Source organism: Ornithodoros turicata, chromosome 10 (assembly GCF_037126465.1).
Source record: "Ornithodoros turicata isolate Travis chromosome 10, ASM3712646v1, whole genome shotgun sequence".
NCBI classification, from domain to species: domain Eukaryota; kingdom Metazoa; phylum Arthropoda; class Arachnida; order Ixodida; family Argasidae; genus Ornithodoros; species Ornithodoros turicata.
Genome location: NC_088210.1, coordinates 16,486,697 through 16,511,229, shown reverse-complemented (window position 1 = coordinate 16,511,229; position 24,533 = coordinate 16,486,697). Strand labels below are relative to the sequence as shown.

At 43.9% G+C, this 24,533-nt stretch overlaps 2 protein-coding genes across 2 annotated transcripts; one reads left to right on the top strand and one right to left on the bottom strand.

Moving 5' to 3' along the window:
- Positions 1-671: 671 nt before the first annotated feature.
- LOC135370195 (RNA polymerase II subunit A C-terminal domain phosphatase SSU72-like) lies at positions 672-6,876 on the bottom strand. The gene is made up of 5 exons (XM_064603901.1): positions 6,537-6,876; positions 6,165-6,308; positions 5,033-5,172; positions 4,359-4,477; positions 672-1,489 (listed from the first exon to the last, which is right to left on the bottom strand). Exons 1-5 carry the CDS (start codon positions 6,611-6,613, stop codon positions 1,388-1,390), a joined length of 582 nt encoding a protein of 193 aa, XP_064459971.1. The 5' UTR covers positions 6,614-6,876; the 3' UTR covers positions 672-1,387.
- Positions 6,877-8,453: 1,577 nt separating this feature from the next.
- On the top strand, positions 8,454-21,576 carry LOC135369739 (pre-mRNA 3' end processing protein WDR33-like). The gene is made up of 16 exons (XM_064603257.1): positions 8,454-8,718; positions 9,384-9,627; positions 10,728-10,796; positions 10,876-10,980; positions 11,611-11,706; positions 11,768-11,919; positions 13,990-14,087; positions 14,885-15,011; positions 16,375-16,529; positions 16,619-16,697; positions 17,085-17,195; positions 18,056-18,150; positions 18,222-18,314; positions 18,953-19,168; positions 19,908-20,144; positions 20,978-21,576. The coding sequence occupies exons 2-16, from the start codon at positions 9,388-9,390 to the stop codon at positions 21,574-21,576; spliced, it is 2,472 nt and encodes an 823-aa protein (XP_064459327.1). The 5' UTR covers positions 8,454-8,718; positions 9,384-9,387.
- The last annotated feature ends 2,957 nt before the right edge of the window (positions 21,577-24,533 follow it).

Genomic DNA, 24,533 nt, shown 5'->3' with positions numbered 1-24,533 from the left:
GTCATGACTGAAGCGCTTTCTGTGTGCTCCTGTCAGGTGCCCCGCTTGTTGGCGGCAACCAAGGTCATGCTGGAGACTAGGGCATGGTGGGTTTGAATCCTACCACTGGTTGTGCTCTCTGAGGTTTTCCCTGGGTTTTCCGAAGACTTTCCAGACGAGTAGACGAAGACGTGTAGAGAAGTCAGATGCAAGACTCATGTAGCAGGGTGTCATATGTTTTGAGGTAAACAAGAAAAGCACATGTTCACATCTGACTTCAGTTTCACGGCAACGCAACTACGAACTACCACACCTTTCCAGACGTCTCAGTGGTGTGCAACTGAGATGTAGCTGATTGAGGACCATCTTGAGATGCAATAAGATGACATCAGCAAGCCTAGTCTTGAATTGGTAGTTTAATTACTGCTGACGGTGACGTCACTGTGGCAGAAGTGCTGGCTATAAAATTCAATTCTAAATAATTGAATGCAAATTTAGTTTAAATATATTGCACAGTGACTCTAAGCAGCACAAGAAAGCATGTGACAGCACTTTAGTCCTGGTTTCGGTTCCATATACTGTTAGCTCATCACATTGTCTGATGCACTGTGTTGAAGCTTCACCACACCACCGTGACTGAAGCACGTGGCTATTTGTCCCATACTTAAGAGAGAAACAATCAAGACATGAAATGTTTGCATTGGTTGATATTTATTTGTCTCTGACTGGAACTGGCAGAGCATCCAATTATGGTAGTTCACACTTAAGTTTTACGTACAGTCATAATGCACCTGCGCTACACTGTTCCCCACATAACACGCTTCTAGTCAACCATCACCCCGAACGACATCGTTCTCTCTCGATTTGTTGGAAAAGGGAGGTGCATGCCTTTTTGTGACACTTGTGCGGTGACCAGTATGTTAATCTCGCAAAGGAAATACTTTGCACTTTCCACAAATCGAGGTTGACAGCAGTATCATCCTGTGCTTCAGCGTGTTATGTGGTGAAGTTCTCCTTTTAGGGTTTTGTAAGTAAGTCTTTTATATTCACCTATAACTTTATGAAAATCCCAGTAGTATCAAAAGCTCTAAACTCTGGCACACTTGTTCAACTCTGCTGCATCTGTGAAACAAAATTACTCCACCAAAAGCCACAAACAATACTGAACATTTCCCTTCCCTTATTACATCTCCCGTCACATTTTTCACGTTGACACGAAATCCCCGAGGCATTCGCCCATTAATTTAATACAACGTCACCACGAAACACGTAAGAAAGTCTGGAGCAGAGAAAAAGTTTGCTTTGAGCCACGACACATTCACTCAAATGTACAATTTTTCGATGCGGACTTGGTCACATCCATTGGCATCTACAACGGCAGTTCATTACCATCACAAGGCAAGCGTCATCAGTAGAACTGAACCGTGTGTAGTATAGGACGTTGAGCCTTCGCTTCAAATTCTTGGATCAGCTCATCGATATCGTTGTCGAGGTCATCCGAGTCAGACATCTGAAAACGCGGGGGGAAACAAAACTTTGAAACACTTTGTGCTTGTTCTGTGCATTGCAGAGTTTCACAACTAAAACTGTTCGAAACTGCTTCAAAGCAATCTGCGCTATTGTCTACGCACTTTGCTGGATGCTACAGAACTCTAGATTGCAGTTTTCGGTATCATACACAAAAAGGTGGACAAAATCTGAAGCGAAAAATCACTAACCAGTCTTCTAACCATACTATACAGAAACCTAAACTTTTTTGTCTTCAGACATGTTGTGTGTAATTTTGGCCTGGCCTGGTACAGATGTGGAGAGAGGTCAGCAGGAAGGGAGGGGGGGGGGGGGGGGGGGGTTAGTATGTACCCTGGGCCGACTTCAAGGGGAACTATGCCAACATACATCTGGAAAGTCTGCCGGATAACCCAGGGAAAACCCGAGACAGCACAGCCGGTGGTGGGATTCGAACTCGCGTCACCTCCCAGTCCCTGCGTCGAAAGCGGTCATCCTAACCACTGTGCCATGTTTGGGAGATGGTCATTAAGTTTGCAATGTTTGCTCTATATTCTCTAGGGAAACTGGACACCCTGATATCTACTCAGCAATTATCCGCAAACTTTTTTTAGTCTGGCCCACGTGAAAGAGAATGTCTTCTGAGCAGATCTCAAAGAAGTCCGGGATATGAAACTCCACAAGTGCAAACTTTTCTATCCACTGTTTTTCTAACGTTTTCTCGCAATGTCCTCACCCGCCCGAGAACATTTTCCATATCAGCAAACAAATTCATCCACAATAAAGTTCCCACCTGTACATAGAGTTCCAAAATCGTTCATGTGCTTAAGCTTCAATACCCAACCTTGCTAACGTTTTCAAGTTCAGCACCGCCCCTTATCCTGACACGCAAGGGGTGCATGAAAGCTACTCGATGCCCCTGTGAATTTTAAGATCAGGGCCGTTCCACTGGACGGGTGCCTTCGCCAGAGGGGGCGCCGGACTGCAGGTTCCGGGAGCTCGGTTGGACAATAAAACCAGAATCAAGAGAATTTTGAGCTCAGAACAGCATATGAGCTACTTTCTTGTGTACAGAGCGTGTACTTGAGGAGGGACACGCGGAGGCTTGCCTCGGGACGTCTCTGACCCTCTTGCCAACGGGGTCCTGGATTGATGATCCCGCTCATACAGCAGACTTTCAAACTGAATGGAGTATTCCAAGCATGAAAAGGCAGCGTCTACTTAAAATGACCAGTCTCATGCCATCAGTGTATTATTTTCTGCCCTACCTTTCTGCATTGTGGATAATGTACAGTAGTCCAAGCATCCAGATGTTTTGAAGGCATGCAGACCATAATTCAAAACCAGTCTTAATAAAAGTCAGTGGTACCTGTGGCATAAACTGTGCTGAACCAAAAAGAGCGAGAGTAACTTTAAAATGTTACCGGTGCTAAACTGGTGGCCTGGTCAACCCTAATTACTCTTCTTCTCGCACCCTACAAAAACACCGCCAAATGTTTCTCACAGTCCTGCGTAGTGGTCCGTCATCCAGAAACTGACACCAGTGTAGGAGGACTGATCAAAACTTATGCGGAATAGATTTATGGTTTAAAAATCAAAATACCATAAAAGTGTTTTCTATCAGCTGTCTTAATAATTTGCCAGGCGGGATGTTTAGGGAACATTCTGCAAAATTTTTAATTTTGTGATGCGTGTTCTATGCGGCTATACCGCGGGGCTCGTCTGGATCAGAATGATGAACGTCCCAGGCTTCACCGGGACTTCGGGAATCGTGAGTGGGTATCACTTCTCTGCAATACCCACGTAGAATCGGAAGACCCATCTTTGGTGAATTCAACGTCGACAATCGAACGTACAGTCGAGAGTTGAGAATGAAGGTGGATTGGTGGATGGCGAAATTTGTGAAAATTAGTTTTATAGCGCTTGCAAATTTTGAACTTAGTCAACATAAAGTTAGTTCCTCACCAAAAACAACACACGTAGCCCACTGCTGTTTCCATTGCCAGAATATTTATCGTAAACTTGTTTGGAAGCGACAAGGTGATGCCTCGTCTCTGAAGCTTTATTTTTTTCAACTGCATTTTTTTCTGTCAACTGATTAGTTACCTGGGCGGCTCCCCTCTGTGACCTTATTCCTTTTTCCAAGAATCAAAATGCAGTTTAAAGAATGACTTCAGGATGTTCTGGAGATTAAAATTAATGTGACAAGACGATGGTGATGTGATGAAAAAAAGAAAGAAAGAATGTGACAAGACAGCTTCGTTGTTTCCAAAGGAGACGGTTCAAACAACGTTTCAGACAGTGGAAACAGCGTTGAGCTGTTATGTGGTGTCCGAGGGAGACTTCAGAGGGAGGGAGAGAGGCCAACACAATGCACCCCTGCACAACATTTTCTTATGCTACGGACTGATCACAGAGGCTTCGTGACCTTGAGGTTGTTGGTCCAGTATCTTCAAACCGTACGGTCAGCATCAGCAGTGCTTTTCACATCTTATGACAGCCTCTGAAATAGTTCTGTGTGTGCCAGCTTCAAAGTGACACCAAAGTGCAAGAATTTTTCCTTCCACATTGAAAGATGTCAGCCATTGTCAAGGTACAGTCTTTCACTCGAGGATACTGATGGAACAAAAGTATTCTTTCGTATACCCTCTCTGCCCAATTTATTTGTGTCACAGGTACCACTGATTTTCCTTTTTTCCTTTTTGCATTTTCAGAATGTAAGGATTAAAAGGGGTCTGCAAACTTCCACAACTTCTGGATGCCTGAAGAATAAGACTGTCGTACCCTCTCTTACCAGAAGGCATATGTCCCAAAACCGAAACCTGCATGAGGAAATGAAAATTGCCACCAGTTATTTTATTGGCACTAATTACCAGTTGCGCCATTTCGCAGATGAGAAATGCACCAATTGTTGCTTCTTCGTGGTTGTCTTGTATGTCAATGTTGATTATGTGTACAGGAGAATTCTCGCAAGTCTCCCTGCTGGAAAGTTCTGGAAAAAGGGAGCACCAAGTTAGAATAGACGTACCATATAGGGTGTCCCACGAGGAGGATGTCACTAAATTCCTAAAAATAAGTTTTATTCAAAAAAATAAAACTACTAGCTGGAATACACACATACAGGCTTTTGCCACAGATCGAGGCCGTTTGCATTAGTGTCAGACATTAATTAAGCTAATTTGCGTACTTAAACTCTAAAAATTACAAAGCAAAGGCAGCATTTTTATTCCAGAGTTCAGAAGCCTAGGACCATAAAACACTATCCCAATTAAAATTCCGTTTTTTCGCAAGATTTCTACAAAAATTTGACAGCCGAAAATCAGTCGCTTGGCAATTTTTTAGTTTAATTATGCAAATTAGCTTAATTAATGTGTGCCACAAATGCAAACAGTCTCAATCTGTGACAAAAGCCTGTAAGAGTGTATTCCAAGTAGTTTCAGAATTTCTTGAAGTAAGACCTATTTTTAGGAATTTGGTGACATCCTCTCACAGAACACCCTGTATACTGGAAGACCATGTACCGTGACGCTATCACTAGCTAATTCACCTTCAACTACTTGATCGTAGACTCTCTCTTCGACGGTAAAGATGACGTCGAACATTTCATAGCAGTTCTGAAACCTCTCCGGATTGGACTTGATCCGGCGATTTCGATCCAGCATGTGGAGAATTCCATTTTGAGTGTAGCTGATAGCTCAGGTTAAGAAATTGTCTGTTTGGAGCAGTGTTGTGGATTTGAAATCGTGGATTTGATCTAAATCCGGATTTAAATCCCTATGGTGGACACGGGAGATTGGTGAGAAATTATCGATCTGGATTCGGATTGAATCAAGTTTTTGCTGACAAATTACAGATTAATCTTGCCTTTCTTTTTGGAAGGGTTTAGATTATTTTGTTGTTGTATAGGACAGAGTGAATTCAATTTTATGTGCCTGGAAGGGATATGTAGGATAAAATTTCCTGCACCATTTTTCGGTACACTACGCGTCACTGGAAAAGCTCCCTCGCTTTGCATGCCTGCCATATTTTTTATGGAGCACTATTCCTGCAGTGCTATATACCTCTATAGTACAGTGCTGTGCCCATCACTCTCTTCCATATGGATCTTTAAAAGTTTTTGTGTGGCACAGCAAGAAATACCATGTGTACCATACGCAACGACTAGCCAGTAATTAGCAAAGCGTTTCACACATTGCAATCTAAAAGACTAGTCAGAGGGACAAGAGAGAAAAGCGAAGCTAGATGCTGTCATCAGTTTGCAGGTTTCTAGCTTCCCCTATCTTCTTGGATTTGCTGCAGTAAATTTATCTACTGATGACATTTCACTTTCGCTGCTTTGTATAACAATTCGAGATTTGTATAACGGAGGCCAAGTTTCCGAAACTATTTCACAGCTGTTCGGCTTTAGCTCCTCTTCCAGATTTGCAAAGGATTTGACAAATGCAGGTTTAAAAAGGGATTTGATTTGGTAGGCTGAAAATAAATCACGCTTTGACATGATTTGATTTACTCCGAGCAATTTAAATCCGGACTTGATTTGTATTCGATTTAGTGTCCTCTTCAAAGTGAAGATTTGATTTAAATCCGTTTTTTTTTTTTTTTTTTTTTTTTTTTTGTCAAATCCACAACACTGGTTTGGAGGGGTTTATGTGGTGCATACTACACCCTGGAAAGGATACAGTGCTTTGTCTTTGCCCAGAAGATCCTGGTACATCTGCTCGTAGGTGACACCGAAGTCGTACACGTTCGGTTTGTCCGGAGCAGTTCCAGGCAGCTTTACCTGTGCTCCGGACCCAAACGAGCGCACTTTGAAACCTTTTTTACTGCACGGAAAACGGTATACATTAAGATACAAGTCGGACACGAAAAGAGCATGGTTTGTGCACAAGCTTCTCAAAGTCCAAAAAGGATTCATGTTACGCAAAACCAGGCATACCTGGCATGCAAAATGCGTGGTTTTAAACTGTTATCTCTCTATTCATACTACTTTGACAGTCTTAAATCATTTTGCCGAACGAACAGTCCCGTCGCAGAACAAGGCAGGGACTAACCTTAAGAATGCGTGGGCTTCCATGCTCCTGTTTTGATTGCTAGAGCATACAACGGCAATTCGTAAAGAGCTGGGCATAATTTCAGTCGAAATTGAAGAAAGGAAGTGAGTGATATTCAGGCGAGGTGTGCCGGCTCCTGATTTCTAATACGGTCACTTATCCTGTTGTTCAACTGTACTGAATATTAAACCCGAAAGAGATTCACTTTCATAAAACAACGACAAAAGGAAAGATAATGGCCGCAGAACAGAGGTAAAACACTAACAAAACCTTCGTGAAACAACCTCATTCATGCTCATATTTCTGATTCAATGAACTTTTCTGTCCCGCACCCAATCGTAACAACAACGTCACCAAAAGTCAACGTTACCCACATATCAGTGACGTCATACTCTAAACACATAAAAAATAACCAGACAACCATTGGGGACTTATTTTTTACATTGAAATTTTACCAGCTCAATAATATTTCAGTAGTCATTATGTAGCAAGAAGAAACAAAACAATTTCGAAAATTCCGTGGCTGCTCCGGTGCAATGTTTGATCACATGACTATTTTTGTAGTTCCAGTTTCGATTAGAGTTTGGGACAGAAACAAAAGCTTCTCCTATAATGAAAAAAGGGCTTCACTCAGTGGAACCAATTTCCAACATTCTTTAGAAAAGTAGCCTTCTTTGTGCCTTGTGGGTGTGCCTTCACCTGACACCATCAGTTTCATCAGATGGGCATGCCGAGCGTTGCATGATATATTTTTCGAGATTTATTGGCCCAGGAAATCTCCTAGCACCCCCACATCCATAACGGTCTTACAACACTCGCAAGATACCTGTCCCAGAAAGGCGGAAAAAGTCAGAAAATCAGCAGACATATATGGGTGTCACACCCCTACGGAACACCGACTATACCCAAGATGGAACATCCCCGGATTGATCGGATTCTCATTTCCGGCAGTGCATTTACCTGGAGATTGGCAGCTCTTCCTCACAAGTACTTATGCTTGTTGCATTGCCTTGTAGCACCTTGTGAAGCACATCACCAACAATATGCATGGTAGGGTCCGGGCATATATATGTACATATTCACTCGCGGGCGACATCCTCACAGAATATTCTAATGAAAGAAAAATAAATAAATCTGAATGGGTAGTCTCAGAAATATTCCCATGATTTTCGTTTCGGGGTGGGGGTGTGACACCTGCTGCTTATTTGCCCTTGCTTTTTTTGTGGACGGTTGCAAGCTGCAACATTTTTTAAAAGTGGGTATAGAGGGGTGCTTGAAAAATCCCTTACTGTAGTTTGTTTGTATTTATACGGTAACAAAATAATTTTGCTTTTGCTACAAATCAGTCTTCGAGCACAACCACAGCTCCACACTGCTTGATCTGAGACAGTTTCTCTATCGTACGTAAATCATGACAGATTGCATTGTACATCAAAACCAAAAGAAGATGACAAAAATAAATAAATAGACATTAGAAAAACCAAGAGAAAAGGCCTATTGTTTTTTGATGAATGTATACTTTATTTTTAGCGAGTGATTTGAATGCAATAATTCGCACTACACAGCGATACGCAAACGAGCGTTACTTCGGAGCACTCTAAAGCGCTCTGCGAATCGAAATGTCCTTGACTTCGACTGCTGTATGCCAAGCTGTATGCTACACGCTACCACGCACGCTACACCCGCTACACTTCGCATTCGCACTTCGCGCCAACATTCAGCTGCGCTGCGCGCCGTCTGCCGATGTTGTTGTTTTTCCGTTTTTCCTGTAGGAAATTCGAATTTCAAAAAACGCTACATGACTTTTATTCCCATATTTCTACAGTTGCGCTACAATGCCTTTGCAAGCTAAATTGAATGTTATTTTTGTTATTTTTATTGTCCAATAATTATCTGCGGAGATGTTATTGTGTTGTTTGCAAAATGGCGTCTTTTGGTGTTCGCGGTTAGCGGCGTGTTTCTTGGTAAATGCGAAACGAATGACGCCTCTAGATTTCCGGAATTCAACAAAAAATGATGTTTTTAGGTAGTTACTGTGTTATGACTCACGAATCATTGCATTTGAACTTTGAAGAAAGTGCCCGCTCATAGTGAAGATGGTCTTCGTGGCTCCACGAAGCTCGGTGCTATAACATCGAACAAACCTCTTTCTCTGCACGCCCAGATTTCAGTTTGCGAAGGTGTAAGTATGAGTGCGTTGTACCTACCGCTGCTTAGTCCTATATTGGGGAACACACGTTGACCATGAACATACCGAGCATTGTCATACGGTCACGTTAGCATACCGGACAAATGTCAGCGCAATGCCCAGATTCATTAGTACACGTGGATTGCATTTCATGTTTTAGCTCGAAAATCTTGTATCGCATCCACGGTTCATAGCACAGGCGTCCAACGATTGATAGAAGGTGACCATAAGTATACAGGATGGGAGAACATTGTCGGATTTTGGGACACGTGTCAATAAAAAATAAAAGAATATCGTGTGTAGGACTCATCACACACAAAATTGGCACCGCGCCAAAAATTTGGAAATATAAAGAATAACGAATGGACATATCAAATTATGCTGCCAACATGTATGTTGTAAGTGGATGCATTGTCTACGATCTTTTCCAGCTTGTAGCTCACAACGTGTTTACTGTGTATTTTGATGTGTTGTTTTTTTAAGCATAAAGCAGAGCTGCTCTGCTGTGTCATTGTATATGTGCGTATGCGTATATTGTGTACAAAAAATGTCATTAACCTAAGAGGCTGTCTCGAAGTGCCAATATTTTGACGCATTCTAATGCATACAATGCATTTCTCTCAAGTAACAAACCTATACTCGCATTTCCGTACCTTCAGCAAAATGCAGGTGATTCAGACGCAGAACATACCGATGGCCCCCCGGTTCCAGTACCAAGGGGGCAGCCCTGGTGGTATAGGAAGTAACAAATTCAGCCCTGGTGGCTATGGCAAGATGAGCATGGGTGCCTTTCGCCCCGGCGTTCAGCAGATGCAGAGCATTGAGTTTGATGGGAAGCGTCTGCGGAAAGCTGTGGCTCGCAAGACAGTTGACTACAACACGTCGATCGTTGAGTACCTAGAGGTAAGGAAACGTCAACAACCAAACCTTTTTTTTTGCATATTTTATACAGTCAACTCTTGTTTTTGCCTGGGCTTCACGCACAAAGCTCAGTTAAGGTTACCGAAATGAAAATGTAATTCAGTTTCGGTTGCTCATGAAATGTAATTGAGTTACTTGAGGAGGTGTCTGTTTGAGGTGGCCATATATTACGTCTCCAATAGCAATGCTGTTTGTGCCAGAAGGTCATAATTTACACAGTGAAGTGGGTGACAATTACTTATGTGGCCAGCAAAAATTACAACAGAAGGCCTGATCAGAAACAAAGTTTGATTAGTGGCACTAAGCGTGGTACAACAAATTTATGGAAAAGAAGTCTAAAAATCTATATGCACGAACACATAAAGCCTTCCGTGCTTCTGTGAAAGTGTTTGAGTATATAATATTTGAAAGGAATGCTAAAACCTGTGCAAGACCAATGACTATAAGAAATATGGAAAGCAGACTGACCTGATTGGCACAGTTTTTGGAAAAAAAACAGTACAGCTGAGAGAAATTTACAACCGAATCGTTAAACCACAGCAGGGTGTAATTGTTCCTTAAGTACGAGTTACACATAAAATGTAATTACTCTAAAAGCAATTAACTGCAGTAACTTAATTACTTGTAATTAATTACATGAGTAGCAATTTCACTCCATGCAATTTGCCCCCTTCATTTATCCGGACTTCAGTTTCCGGACCTGGACAAAAATTTCCAGGAACCGCGGAGGAAGATACTTATCCATTCTTTAATCAGGACAATGTGCGCCCTACTTATTGTCAAGGAAAGGCGACATCCCTCAGGAACTCTCCCGTTGTACAGTGCTGGAGAAAAGTTTACGGAACACGCTCCGGCGCATTCCTTCCTCGGAACCGTACGGACTTGCAAACAGGTGACTGGGTTACCTAGACACGTTTCTGTAAGTCCGTACGGCCCCACTTGCTGCTAGCACGACACTCTGAGGAAGGAATGCGCCGGAGCACGTTCCATAAACTTTTGTCCAGCACTGTACCTTTGTACTGCATACTGCGTTACACTGCATGGTCAATGTAGCACAAACATTTATTGTCCTGTCTTTGAAGACTCGCGTATGGCAGAGAGACTACAGGGATGCCAGGGCCATCCAACCGGATTCCGGCTACTACACACGGGTAAGCTCAGCTCTTGTCTTTCATCGACGTTACGAATGAACCGACCCCCACATCATGTTACGCTTCTTTTTGTCTGCAGCTTGTTCCACCGCTGGCCATGCTCCAGAACCCCATCAATGCGGTGACCACCAAATTTGTGCGCACATCTACGAACAAGATGCGCTGTCCGATTTTCTGTGTTGTGGTAAGCTCTCGAATCACGTACTTTCGTTAAACGTACTAACTCGTACTAACTCTTTGGCATTGTGGTTTTTGTACAGAGATGAATTAATTATTAGTTAAGTAATTTTATTTTATTTTAACATCCTTGGTGGATCCCTCAGTAGCGTGTGTGTGCCTACTGCCCTGAAGGCCGAGGACATCACCAACTTGGCGGCAGGGTACAACCTGCTTAGACACACGGTCTTCTGTGAGGGCCATTGAAGGGGTTGAGGCAGTTTCATAGATAGTGGTTCATTACATCATGGACGCGTTGAACTGCACGCCAGAATACATAATAGAAACTCACCAAAGTAAATTCTACTTCCAAATGTAATAAAAACTCGCTAAAAAAATAATGTGATAAAAACTTGCGGTTGAACTCCAGTGTAATAGAAACTCACCAAAGTAGTAAATTCTACATTCAAATGTAATAAAAACTCGCTAATAAAATAATATGATAAAAACTCGCAATGGAACTCTACTGTAATAGAAACTCGCCAAGGTAAATAGTACGCCGAAAACCTCGAGCACCTCTCCGAAAGAGAGATCGAGCCCACACACCTGCTTTTTTTTACCAACGTGACTCAAGTGACCAATGGCATCTATGTTTCAGTGGACGCCTGAAGGACGTCGGCTGATCACCGGCGCGTCCAGCGGAGAATTCACGCTCTGGAACGGGCTCACCTTCAACTTTGAAACAATCCTCCAGGTAACACACCCTTACGCAAACGCAGATGAGCTCGGTCTAACTTCTGTACTGCAAACGACAGGCCCACGACTCGTCGGTGCGCTGCATGGTGTGGAGCCACAATGACACGTGGATGGTGACCGGGGACCATGCGGGCTACGTGAAATACTGGCAGTCCAACATGAACAACGTCAAAATGTTCCAGGGTCACAAGGAAGCCATCCGAGGCATAAGGTGGGCCCCAACTGACACGCCTTCGTGCTTCAGCTCTGCTCACGGTGACGTTTTGGAAACTCGCAGGGGGCAGCACAGGACTTCCGTTTTTCGTCTGTTTGTTTTTATTCCCCGCGCGAATGGTTCAGAGCGCAATTGCGGTCTCAAACGGGCACTAAGGTACATAAAATTTATTCTCGCGGAAAGAAACGCGCCGTTAGCTTGAGACCGACGCAGAAGGTACGGGACTCAACGGTTGCATCGTTCATTATTTATGAAAGAAAAAAAAAAACGCAATTTTCGTCATAACTCTTCTCGTGAGGGTTGTCGTGCACGGCCCCCATGGGTACGGCAGAATCTGTGATCAGTGTTACTGTGATATTTTACACTTCCTCGTGCGGAAACTAGCCATCGTTGCTCATGCGCCTCTTAAACCTAACTCATCATCATCATCATCATCATCATGCGGAAACGCAGGGTGTAGAAGAAAGTTTACTCGTTACGGAATCTGTGCTTCCCTCTGTGAGTTGGTATCTACCTCGTTTTTCCGATGGGGTCTTCTATTTCCCCCTCACTGTATTTATTTATGCTCAATAAAGGTCACACCTCCTCGAAATGCTGACCAGCCTCTGGGGCCAGTACTGTATGTCTCAAGTACGAGGAATACGTACTTGTGACTTTGTGAAGTAACAGTTAAGTACTCTGCCCGCCCGCCACAGCGGAATTTTGAGGCCTGTCAGCATTCGAAAGATATTGTTGCATTTTGCACGCACTATATTAACCTTTTTACGTGAGACATTATGCAATAAAGGAACACACTGCATTTATATTCAGCTTGAGACAGTGATGAACAATGACAAAGCCAGCCGTCAGTATCCATTGAGCATGTTCCAATAAAGTCAATAAAAGAACTATGACAGAGAGAATAAGCTGAGAAATTTGGATAATATAATAAAGTTACCTTTGTCTAATAAAGGCATTGCCACAAGATTTGTGCTTGATGATAAAAACTACATGCCTTGTAACGAAAAACACGAAAGGCAATAAATTCTTTTAAACGGACAATGCTCTACGTGGTGACTCTTTCCACCAGCGGCGTAACACGAAATTCCGTAAGCAAAGTGGTGTCGTACGGCTAATACTAAAGGGTGCATAATTTGAGCAGAACATGCGATGCTCCGAATAATAGGTCTCTGTTTCGGGGGAAAAAAGTAACTGAGTTGTTACTAATAAGATTTTCGAAACACTGCATGTAATAGCAGATGCATTAAGGTGGGGACGCATAGGTGCAAGTAACGTCCTGTTCACCGAACATGTTGTACAGCATAAATTTTTTACTGTATTACGAGCACGTGCATAGCCACGTTTGACCTGTTCGTTTCTGCATTCACGAATTTCAACCTCTCCTTTTATTTATTGAGGTAAGGGTCATAACGTGTCCTCGTGAGGCTTGATGTACTCTATAGAACCGTTGTCTAGCGATAGTATAACTGCTTGTAGATGTGCACTTTCATTTTTTTTTTTCACAATGCTGAGTACTTCATGACAGTGCAATGCAATGAAATATGAAAGCCCGTTACATGACAATCTTCGATCATCAGTATTAATCGCTCTCAACCGCTGATGCATGCAAGAACTATTCATAGTGAGCTTCATTCAATGCAAGTTTTATCGTAAGCCCAAGTTACGTTACCAATAAACACCCTTAGCGGCATCAGTATCGCATCAGTCATTAACATGTGTTAGTACACCAGAAGATGTTCATGATAAGGTGTTTGCATTATTCTTTTGAAGTGGTTGATTTTTTATTTGACGGCTTCCTTTATCGTATCATTTTCGTAGAGTCCTTCCGATCTACCGGAATTCCCTATTACCATACCATTCGTCTGTGTCACGTAAATAAAGGTTCATTGCAGCTCATCATCCGTAGCTCATGTTGATGTTTTCGTTTTCAGTCCTTTGGCCTCTGGTTGTACAATAAATACTTTCCGTTTCTTCATTGAAACCATCCAGTTAATAAAATTCCAGCAAACATTTGCCAAAGAGAAAAACGTTGTGCCAACAAATTTTCCCTCCTCTTCACACCAACAGTTTCTGCCCAACGGACACTAAATTTACGACTTGTTCTGACGACGGGACAGTTCGTGTTTGGGATTTCCTTCGCTGCTTTGAAGAGAAAATCCTCAGAGGTGAGTTGCTGGCATCTCTTGTAACACGTGAGACTCTATTGTTCATACACCGTTCTGCCGTGCTGTGCAAGCTGATCCTTTGACCCCAGCTGTGATGCGGACCATAAAATGACTTGACCAAAATGGACAAAAATGTTCCCGATTTTACGACTAAATCACGCTTTGAGTCATTTTTGCCTAAGGCCTCCAAGGAGTGGGACCATATATATCTTACTAGCTATATTTTGTCTGCGAGCGACACTTTATGATTTAGAAGAGCATTGTGTGATCACTTTCATGTGACATAGCATTTCTAACGTGTGTTGCTGTGTAGCATGCCTTGATTTGCATATGATGGTGTGCACCACTTTTTCTTTCCTCTTTCTTCTTTATTAACCTTTCCATTTTTTACTTTGTTCTTCCATGATGATTGCTCGTTATTGCCCCCTCTCTCGTTTAGTGCAGCATGGGTTTTGAGGGTAACATAAATAAAATTTTGACTTCATGTTTAGGCATTGTGCCAAACACATTTAAGGGTGGTAGCTTCATGGGGCTGTCATGGTGGTAAACTTTTTCTCAAATGTCATTATATTTTTATTAGAAGCCTTTTGATGTTTTGTGAAGCCATTTAATTTTTTTTTTTTTTCTCATTGATAACGTGATGGTTAAACGGTTCCAATATCTGGCAATCGCGTGGTGTAAACTGTAACACTGTAAACTTGGCCCTGTAAAGCTGTGGCTTTAACGTAGTGGTGCACGCGTTTGCCCATGAAGTGGATAGCTGATCGACTGATTTCTCGTACTCGTATGCACGTCAGGACATGGTGCTGACGTGAAGTGCGTTGACTGGCACCCGCAGAAGTCTCTCATTGTCTCCGGAAGCAAGGACAGCCAGCAGCCCATCAAGCTGTGGGATCCAAAGTCTGGTCAGAGTCTAGCCACCGTGTAAGTATCAGGTCGCATCATGCATGGGACATAAAGGGGCTCCCTCGAGTTGTCGAAAGATTTTGAGGTTGGAGCTGTATTCGACCATAAGTCATCCGTGTGTATATGTCATCCAGCAAAGCGTTGCAGGTTTTGAGATAAGCTCAAAGGCTAACTGGATGGCAACGTCACATTTTGGTTTCGCAGTGATGTAAACATGTGCTACTGAACATTGGTTTGTTGTTTAGTGTTCACACTTCCATGTGATTGTGATACTTCTATGCTGCCAGCTGGTGTTACTACTTTTGTACAAATTGGTTGTCTTTGTGGCCTGTAAACATGATTATGCATTCTGATGGTATGTGTTTTGACCAGTGAAGAAATGCAATGTTGCAACTACCCAGAACATTGGCAAGGCTTCCTGTCAACATTTCTTTCCCTTTTGGTTTAGTCTGTGATTTGCTAGACTTGGGTTGACTGCTGCGATAGCAATGTATATTAAACAAGCGGGGCTTTACATTGGGGCAAATTGACTTAGCGCATTCACATGTGTTGTGAATATACAGGGTGTTTCACCTAAAGTGATAAAAATTTTATCTGGCTACGTACTCGCCGGAGGATTGTAGGACTTCAGGCAATTACATTCTGGGAACTTTTGCCGCCGAAGTGTTCCCGTCTCTTGTTTTACCTTTTTTTCCCCCCACTTTGACCTTGACGCTGGTGACAACCGTCTTATCAAAAAAGAAAACAAAACAATGGTCTTATCACAAAGAAGGCAAAACAAATGAAGGCCTGGACACTTCCTTCTCTAGACGCGCATTCCGCACGCGCTTCTTTGCGAAAATCAAGCAGGCGGGGCTAAAGCATAATTTTTGCAATTTTTTTTTTACAGTTTCTGCTGCGGTACTGTACATAGTTTTTGTTGGGCCTGCCGTTATCCATGGAGGACTTCATATTTCTGTTTAAAAAAAAGTGAGGTTTGCTTGGCAATTTTCAGTGTTCAATAAAAAAAAAAGAATTTTCCTCAACTAAAATTTGTCCAAAGCCTTCCTAAATGGCAGCAGAAGTTCCCAGGAGGTAATTGCCGAAAGTCCCACAATCTAGAATTTTCTATCACTTTAGGTGAAACACCCAGTATGTCTTACACATGTTTGGTGAATACAAAAACTACTCGGCAAACGGCGGGTCGCCATAGTACACCTAAAGCAGGTTCCATACAAGGGCAGCATCAAAATACTTCACCGTCATGGCATCTACACAGACAGAAATTTCACCAACGAGCTTGTCACTGCTGATGTTGTAGTAGGTGTGAGCCATGACATCATCAGTTCAAAAAAAAGTTTCTCACTTCCTTCGTAAATCACGCGTAACATTCTAACTTTAGCCACGCTCACAAGAGCACCGTGATGGAAGTGAAATGGAACCGGAATGGGAACTGGCTCCTGACTGCATCGAGAGACCATCTCCTCAAGCTGTTTGACATCCGCAAGATGAACCAAGAGCTGCAAACATTTCGTGGTCACAAGAAGGAGGCTTGCAGTGAGTGGTTGCAACGCAACTGCAGAGCGTTGATGCCGTACAACATTGTGTTCCCCTGCTGAGCATAACTTTATCCGTTATTCCCTTAGGTCTTGCGTGGCACCCCGTCCATGAGAGTCTCTTTGCTAGCGGTGGTTCTGATGGTTCCGTTATGTTCTGGATGGCTGGGTAACCTACCTTTCTTTTATATTTCAATTGAGGTGATTAATTAATCTGAGACAAATATGGATAGTACGTTCCACTACTGGTTTGTCAAAAGTTTCTAGTGTGGGATCTTGCCTGCTCTGAGAACACTATTGGTGACCATATTAGAAGAAGAAAGGAGTCTTAATCAATCAAGCCTTCTAAGGTGCCTACTAACAGCGTGTAGCCTACTAATCGTGACAATATAATAAAACTAATGGAAATATTGAGGGGTGATATTAGTGCGGATCATATAACTATAGTGAGTAGACGCATGAGAAGAGGAGCAGAAGTTTATGATGTTTTCTTTTCTTTTCTTTTTTTTTTTTAATTCTTGAGTCACTTCTCACTGTGTTTCTTGTTGATACCCAGTGCTGACAAAGAGGTTGGTGCCATGGAGAACGCCCATGACTCCTGTGTCTGGTCCCTGGCTTGGCACCCGCTTGGTCACATCTTGTGCTCAGGTTCAAACGATCACACAAGGTCAGTCATTGCTATTATTATTCTCATAAATATAGCTGAATAAAGGAGCACTAAAACACCCAACACTTGTACATTTTACATTCATTTGACGGCTTTGATAATGTTGTAATGTGTGTTAAAACTCTAAATTTCCGTATTTCGAAAAAGGGGAAGAGCACACACACAAAAAAAGAAAAAAGAACAGCAGATGGACGATGTGGAGCTTGTCTGTGTCGTCTGCTGTTTTCTGTGCTGTTCCCCTTTTTGGAATATGGACCCATTCCAGCACAGCCATCTGTCAACTCTCAGTCAAAGTTACCCTTCAGTTTACGAAAGTTACAGTCAAAATCATAATGACCACTTCCTTGTCTCGGCACCACCCTGCAACCATCACAGATATGTGTGTCCCGGAGTGGCTTCACTTTAAAGAAATAGTGCGACACATGAAGCGAAATTGTGTATGTCACTGCCAGCAGCTGCAGAGACGTACGGAAAAAATCTGTTGCATTTGAGTTTACCAGTGGCGTTTAAAGTCATTTAAAAAAAATGCAACAGTGCGCATGTTGTGGCATGCTTATACAAAACCACGGACAGACATGTTAATTTACCGAATTTTTACCCGCCGAAAATCGAAAAAACTATTTCCCGAAAACTTCAGGCTCTTACGGAGGTTTTGAGGATCCCGCCATGGACCTTTTTATAGTCCGTAGCAATGTACAAAGTGATGAACGATGAAAGTCACTGAAAAGGTTAGCCAGCTGTGTGGACTCGAACCCATATTTTCTGGATTACATTGCCTCAGAACTTCAGTTCTGTAACGCACAAAGTATTGTGTCCTGACACTTCTTCCGTTATTTTTATTTTTTTTTTAATTTCTACAGTAAATTCTGGACGAGAAATCGTCCAGGTGATAGGATGAGAGACAAGTACAACCTGAACACTCTTCCCAGAGGATTGGATGACACTGGAGAATACGGTAAGCCTTTAATAACAATTGGGAACAGAGCTGGAGAGATTTGCAAAATCAAATCCACGCATGTACTGCAGATGAACCAGCTACAACGCCAGCCTCCGCTGCTCCAGTGATTCCAGGAATGGGCTTAGAACAGGGCACAATGGATATGGTTCGAGCTATCCAAGGTAGGTTCGTGCGATACGTGTGGAAAAATGTGACTTACCTACCTTGTATGATTACTGGAAGTTATGCAGCCACCGACCAATCTTTCAGACTGGAGGAAGCCACGAAGTCAGTACAACTTATGGGGCAGTCTTAATTTTTAGCAAAAGTTTAAAAAAGCTTTATTTGAGCTCTTACACTGGCTCGAAATAACTGTCGACACAGGTTTGCTTTGCCACGCGGACACGGGACAGCGCATCACGGCCTGGCCAACGATGTTGTTTCTTTCCGCGTTTGTTTTGTAGTTCGAGCGACGGTACGACCATTACTTCAGTGAACCATCATTCGAATATGGGTGCAAATTAACTTCACTAGCACTGACAGCGTTGCAAAAACTGCAGTGTTAAGCGAAAAACAATCACCGCGGTCGCTGAGAGGCGTGGGCGAGATATCCACGCGCGGAAGTGCGGGTGCACACATTACACTATTTCTTTTTATTTTATTATCATTTTTCGTGCCAAACTAGGGGTGCGCAAAATATGCGAGTAAATAAGGTATATTTGGTAACCCTGTTGTGTCAGCATATACGCACTTTTGTAATATTGGCCGCACGCAATCCTTGATCCAAATTTTAATGGACGCACTTTCTTTTGACGAGCAGATCAGCAGAACCAGAGTGCAGAAGACGCAGTGGTTGACATGAACATTCCAGGCCTCGACTTTGGATCTGAGGAGCATGCCAACGCTGAACGGGAGAGGCACCAGCACAAGCGCATGCCTTTTGCAAAGCCCATTCCAAAACAGTTTCAGCAACAGTGGATGGAGAACAAGCAACCTCTGCTTCTTGCACCTCCACCAGATGGGGTCCTTCCTGAAGGTGCGCTTTATAGTAGTATATTTATTTATTTATAGTAGTAGTAGTATTAGTTATACGTATTTATAGTAGCGCTTTATAGTATAATAATAGGTGTGCTTTATAGTAGAGGATGAGGAACCAGCTGAAAGCAAATAAAATGAGGGGACAGATAAGTTTGACAACTACACGAGTAAATGTTCACTAGATTTAATGGGCACCTAATGACACATGTGACATGGTGTACAGTATGTAGACTTCCGATAATGGTTTTTTGCTTAATTTGATTGAATTCGAAGGTCCCATCAAATGCCCATATGTTTCTATTGATAAAAGAGTTTCTTATTTCGAACACGAAAGCAGTCCTCATCATATAATTCGACCAATGCGTCTGTGAACCAGGCACCTACATCGCCCGCGTTGCACAGCATGTAGCCACAGGAAAGTTCACCTAATCTAATGTTTCGCTAGTGTCGAGCAAAATAAATAAAAATGCAACTAACTAACCTTCAGAAAATTCAGTCAAATTTTGTGTTCCCGTCAAAATGAAATTAACGGAAGTTTACTGTAATAGCACACCATTCGGATACCTGACCATACGATTCCCGAAAGCAAAGGATATCCTGCAAAATTTTCGTGGTCAGTACCGCAGCAACACTGGGGGTGCTCGGGCTAAATTGTTGTGCTAATATCAGCGAGTTGCTCGTAATCGCTGAAAATTATGATTCAGCTTGCTACGTTCTCTTCTCTTTCGTATACTTAGGAGATGCCGCCGCAAACGCAAATGCTCAGGCTCCTCCTGCTGGAGGGGTGCCTAACCTGAACCAACCTCCACCTCCCATGAACATGGGGGGTCCACCTCTGCCAGTGGGAGCTCCTCCACAAGGCAATTTCATGGGGCCTCCTCCGATGGGCAGCAATGTGGGAGGTGCCAACCCCGGCATGCCGCCACCCAACATGATGTTCAACTTCAGGGGCAACAGCGACAATGGCAGCAGACGTATGTCTCGTTAGAAATTATGTATACTCTTAAGTGAAGTTGTGTGTCGGTAACACTCTGAGCACCTAATAGGTGGCACATCAGCACGTGTAAAGTTGTTGTGAACGTTCTCCTATATTTAGTCCTATCTACAGGGCATCCCAAATTCTCAAGCATAAGGGTTTTGAAAAAGATTGAGAGCTCTACGCAAAATGTTAACAGCAACTGTGATTGCAGGGTGCATTGTCATGTTTCTCTTTCTTTTTTTTTTTTTTTTTTTAACGGTCAGGAATTTTGGATAGGGTGCCTGAATACTAGCTCCCTCTGTGTAGGGTGAAGACAACAGTGTCGTCTGCTACGAATTTCCGCCATCTTGAAGCCCACGTGCAGCTCGCACTGCGCAGCCACTTAGCTATACACTACACTCTCAGATTGAGTAAATAAATAGCAAAGGAGGGTTGAAAAAGTTGGTGAAATCGGCACACAGCATTCACGCATGGTGAGCGTGGGCTTCAAAATGGCGGCTTGGCGGAGTTCACTTCTGTAAAGGGAGACTCCACCCAACAGAGGGAGCTCGTATTCAGGCACCTTAATTTTGGCCGCATTACAGCATCCCCTGTAGGTGCAACGGGTGCATTCTCACTGTCAAAGATGGCAGAAAGTAGCTGTTCCGAGGCTGGAACATGCAAACATTATTGCAGTCAAAGATAGTTCTAGATCTAGGTTGAACATGGTTGAACATGACCTAGAACTAGGTTGAACATGATTCATCTTTCATAGATCTAGGTTCTACTCTAGGTTTTGTACCCGGTGGCATTCAAATATACCAGGTTATTTTCTGTTACATTTTGCAGCACCCGCCCCAGTGCAGTTCAACCCACAAGGTGGCGGTTTCCCGCAACAGGGACCGCAGGGCGCCGACGGCGGTGGGCCGCACAACAACCAGTTCATGGGGCATCCACCCCAGATGATGCCCATGCAGAATATGCAACCGCAGGGAGGCGGAGAATGGCGTGGCATGGGAGAAAACTTCAACCAGCAGCAGCAGCAGCAGTACGGAGGCCAGCAACAAGGGGAGAACTCAGCCGGCAAAGGTTTCTTCCAACAGCAACAACAGTCGGGGGGCTTTTGGAGAGGAGGGGGCAGGGGAGGAAGCCCCAACAAGCAAGGGGGAGGGGGCATGGGGGGACCAAACAAGGGATGGTACCAAGGGGACAACCAACCGGACCACGACGGAGGAGGAGGCATGAAGAGGGGCTGGGGATCGGAAGGGGGCGAAGGCAGCGAAGGTGGAATGCCGGAGCCCAAGCGCGGTGGGTGGGGAGGCAGGGGAGGACGAGGTTGGGGCTTCGGTGGAAGGGGCGGGAGGGGCGGCTTTGGGGGGAGAGGAGGCGGTGGTCGGGGCATGGGGGGATTTCGTGGAAGAGGGGGACGAGGTGGAAGGGGACACTGACTGGGAGTGTGTGTGTGTGTGTGTGATATGTGACAAAAAAAAAACTATGGTGGGAGGTTGATTCTGGCATGTACAGTGGAGTTCAAGATCGTGTCGTGATTGGAGGACGGCTTCTTGCCACGTGCTCAGTTTCTCGTCTCTTGTAAGGCAGTGTGACATGTAGCTGCTGAACTGGAAAGGGGGCAAACCATCCGGAACTGTTGCGACTGAATAATAAGACTGAATGGGTTGCCCTTTTCGCTATTTCTTTTATTGTAAATGAAGGGGGTGTCTAAATATCGAGTAAACGCTTGAACTTTGTATAAAACGTCCATGCTTGTAAACCTGATTTACAAGTGTTGCGTGGTGTTTTGCTCTGGCTTTCGCAGTTGGTCGTGATGTGCTCCTCAACTGACTGATAAATTTTGATTTTGCTGAAATGTAGCTGCTCGCAGTCCAATAGGACCAGCAGGGGCTAACGCCTTCAAAAAAAATGGAGCGTGTACAACAATCCAACAAGCCGTGCGACCTTTTGTGTGGGAACAACGATCGCACGATGCCCTCTTCAGCGAAGAGTCCGCAGCCGAGTTTCCTATTTCTTGCGAGCACGGATCGCAAAACGATACAAGGGCTACCACGACTAGTAGCAATTTTTTTTGACAAAACTGTCTGCACCGTTGAACATCCCACAGAACTAATGTATTTCCGCGTCCAGTAATTCGGACCGTTCCTCGGAAGACTTGCTTGATTATTCGTGCTATTCTCGCTTCAAATCTGCGTGGGTTTTGGAAATCGTCGTCTCTCGAACGCTGAAAGTAAGGCAAATGTACTCCTGCGCCCGATATTTCGTACTGCGGTGCCGCTTCCACGACGCCATTCGCCATTCCCGTATTCTACGCAAGCGTAGAAGAGCAGAACGCGCGTGCGGGAAGGCGGAGCTTATTTGCGCGCGTCCGAGTCGGAACGCTTCTGCTTCTGCTTCGGACGCGTTCTTATCTTACCATGCGCGTGCTTTCGACTTCGAGTATCAATAATACTGAAATGCCGACCTCAACTTCGAGTGAGGGTGTAGGTTATCTTACGATAATGCATGATAGTGCACAGAGTGCACGTTTGATTAATTGTCGAGCGAGTTGTTTTTAGAGTACAGCCAAAATGGATATTTTGAAATGGATTTTACGTTTTGGGCATTCGCCACTTCTCCAAATGGAACGCCTTTGTGCACAGCTTGTGAAAAGCATGTGCACCAGCTAGTCGATTTGATGTTGGCGAAGGTACGTTTTAGTTCACCTGTGTTTTGCATAATTAAGAACCGACTCTACGTGAAGATAAGTGCGACAATGGTCATAGTTTTGCAAAGATTAAGCACTGTTTGAATTGTGGAGTTGTGTTTATAACCACGGTTCCAAATCCGTAAGCCGTAGCTCCACTATAGGCCTACCAACCTTGGATCAGGTCAGGGGCACCAAATCCCTAGCTGTTAGCGTTCTTGCGCGTTATGAGGTCCAGGGCTCACAAAAGCGTTCTGAAGCTCCAGAACAGAAACAAATGGTATTGACCACATGCAGGCCTGCATCTTCGCCACTTGAGAACAACTTAATTACGATGCCCTTGAGTGGAGGTTTCTCGACAGATGTAATCGGCGCGAGATTGGCCATAGACCTTGCAGGAAAAGTTCCCAGTGGGCTTCCATGATTTGGCACATGTGGGCTATTCGGAATGGCCCAGTTGACACAATTTCTCATCCTCAGATGGCATAGATAATTGGAAAACGAATATTTGCGTCCGAGTGATTCGGCGTTAACGTCCACGAGACGATTTTAGTGCTTAAAAATTTGTTTTATTTCAGAAAATTATGAAACTACTTAGAATATTCTCATACAGACTTTTGCATTCGATTGAGGCCGTTTGCATTCGTGAGGCCGTGCAAAATCGAGTGTCACGCACTAATTAAGCTAATTGAACTCGCATATTAACTAAGCAAATGTAGCGTTTTTCTGCATGAATCCGGAAGCCTATCGCCATAGCACACTATTCCAGTCAAAATCACGGGTTTTGTCGCAAGATTTTCTGCAAAATTTGGACAGCCGCAAAGCCGTCGCTGGGCAAATGATGTTCGGTGAAATTTTAGTTTGCGAAACTCTTGGCTCCGCCTTTATCGCGGCGAAGTGGAAAGAGCGACGCAGTTTTATTCCGATCGAGGGCAGAGCGGTTTACTAGGAGAGTTTGGCCATCGGGAGGAACCTGTCCCAACGCGCGCCATTTGACGTTACACGATGGGCGACGCCAAGGCCAGTGATACCATTTTGGATTAGAGCTACCGTCAAGAAATCTCCCATTCCGCTCTCTAGGAGCCTTGAAATCTTCCCGCGCCGCCGCGGCTCGCTTTTCATCCTAATCAAGTAGGTGGAGCAATGACGGCTGTGACGTCACGGCAGTTCCCCATCTCTGGACGGCAAAAGATCAAAGGATGGCCAGACTCTCCTCAAAAACGGCTCTGCGATCGGGGGCCTCGTCGCGCAACCTGGCGACTGACGACGGACACGTTGATAAGACCGGACAGTTTTTCTTTTTGCAGGACGAGGGGGGGGGGGGTATTTCAACGAACCCAACAGTTCCGCAAACGTAAATAGTGAGCTTTAGTTGTTCGGTTCAATTAACGAAATTAGCTTATAGTTAATGCGTGACATGAATGCAAACGGCCTCAATCTGTTGCAGAAGTTTGTGGGAATGTGTATTCGAAGTAGTTTCATACTTTTCTGAAGCAAAGCTTATTTTCAGGAATAGACCTCTACCCGAGAAACGTCATCATGACGTTGGTAGACAGACCGAAACCGAAACAAATCTGAAGGGGAGGGCTGGGTTCCACGAATGGGCACTTGTTCTTGTGGGTAAGTAGGACCGAAGCCAGCGTCCCTTTCAGCTTCCCGCGTAGTTCAACTCGAACACTATGACGTCATTTGTTTACAAACGGGGAG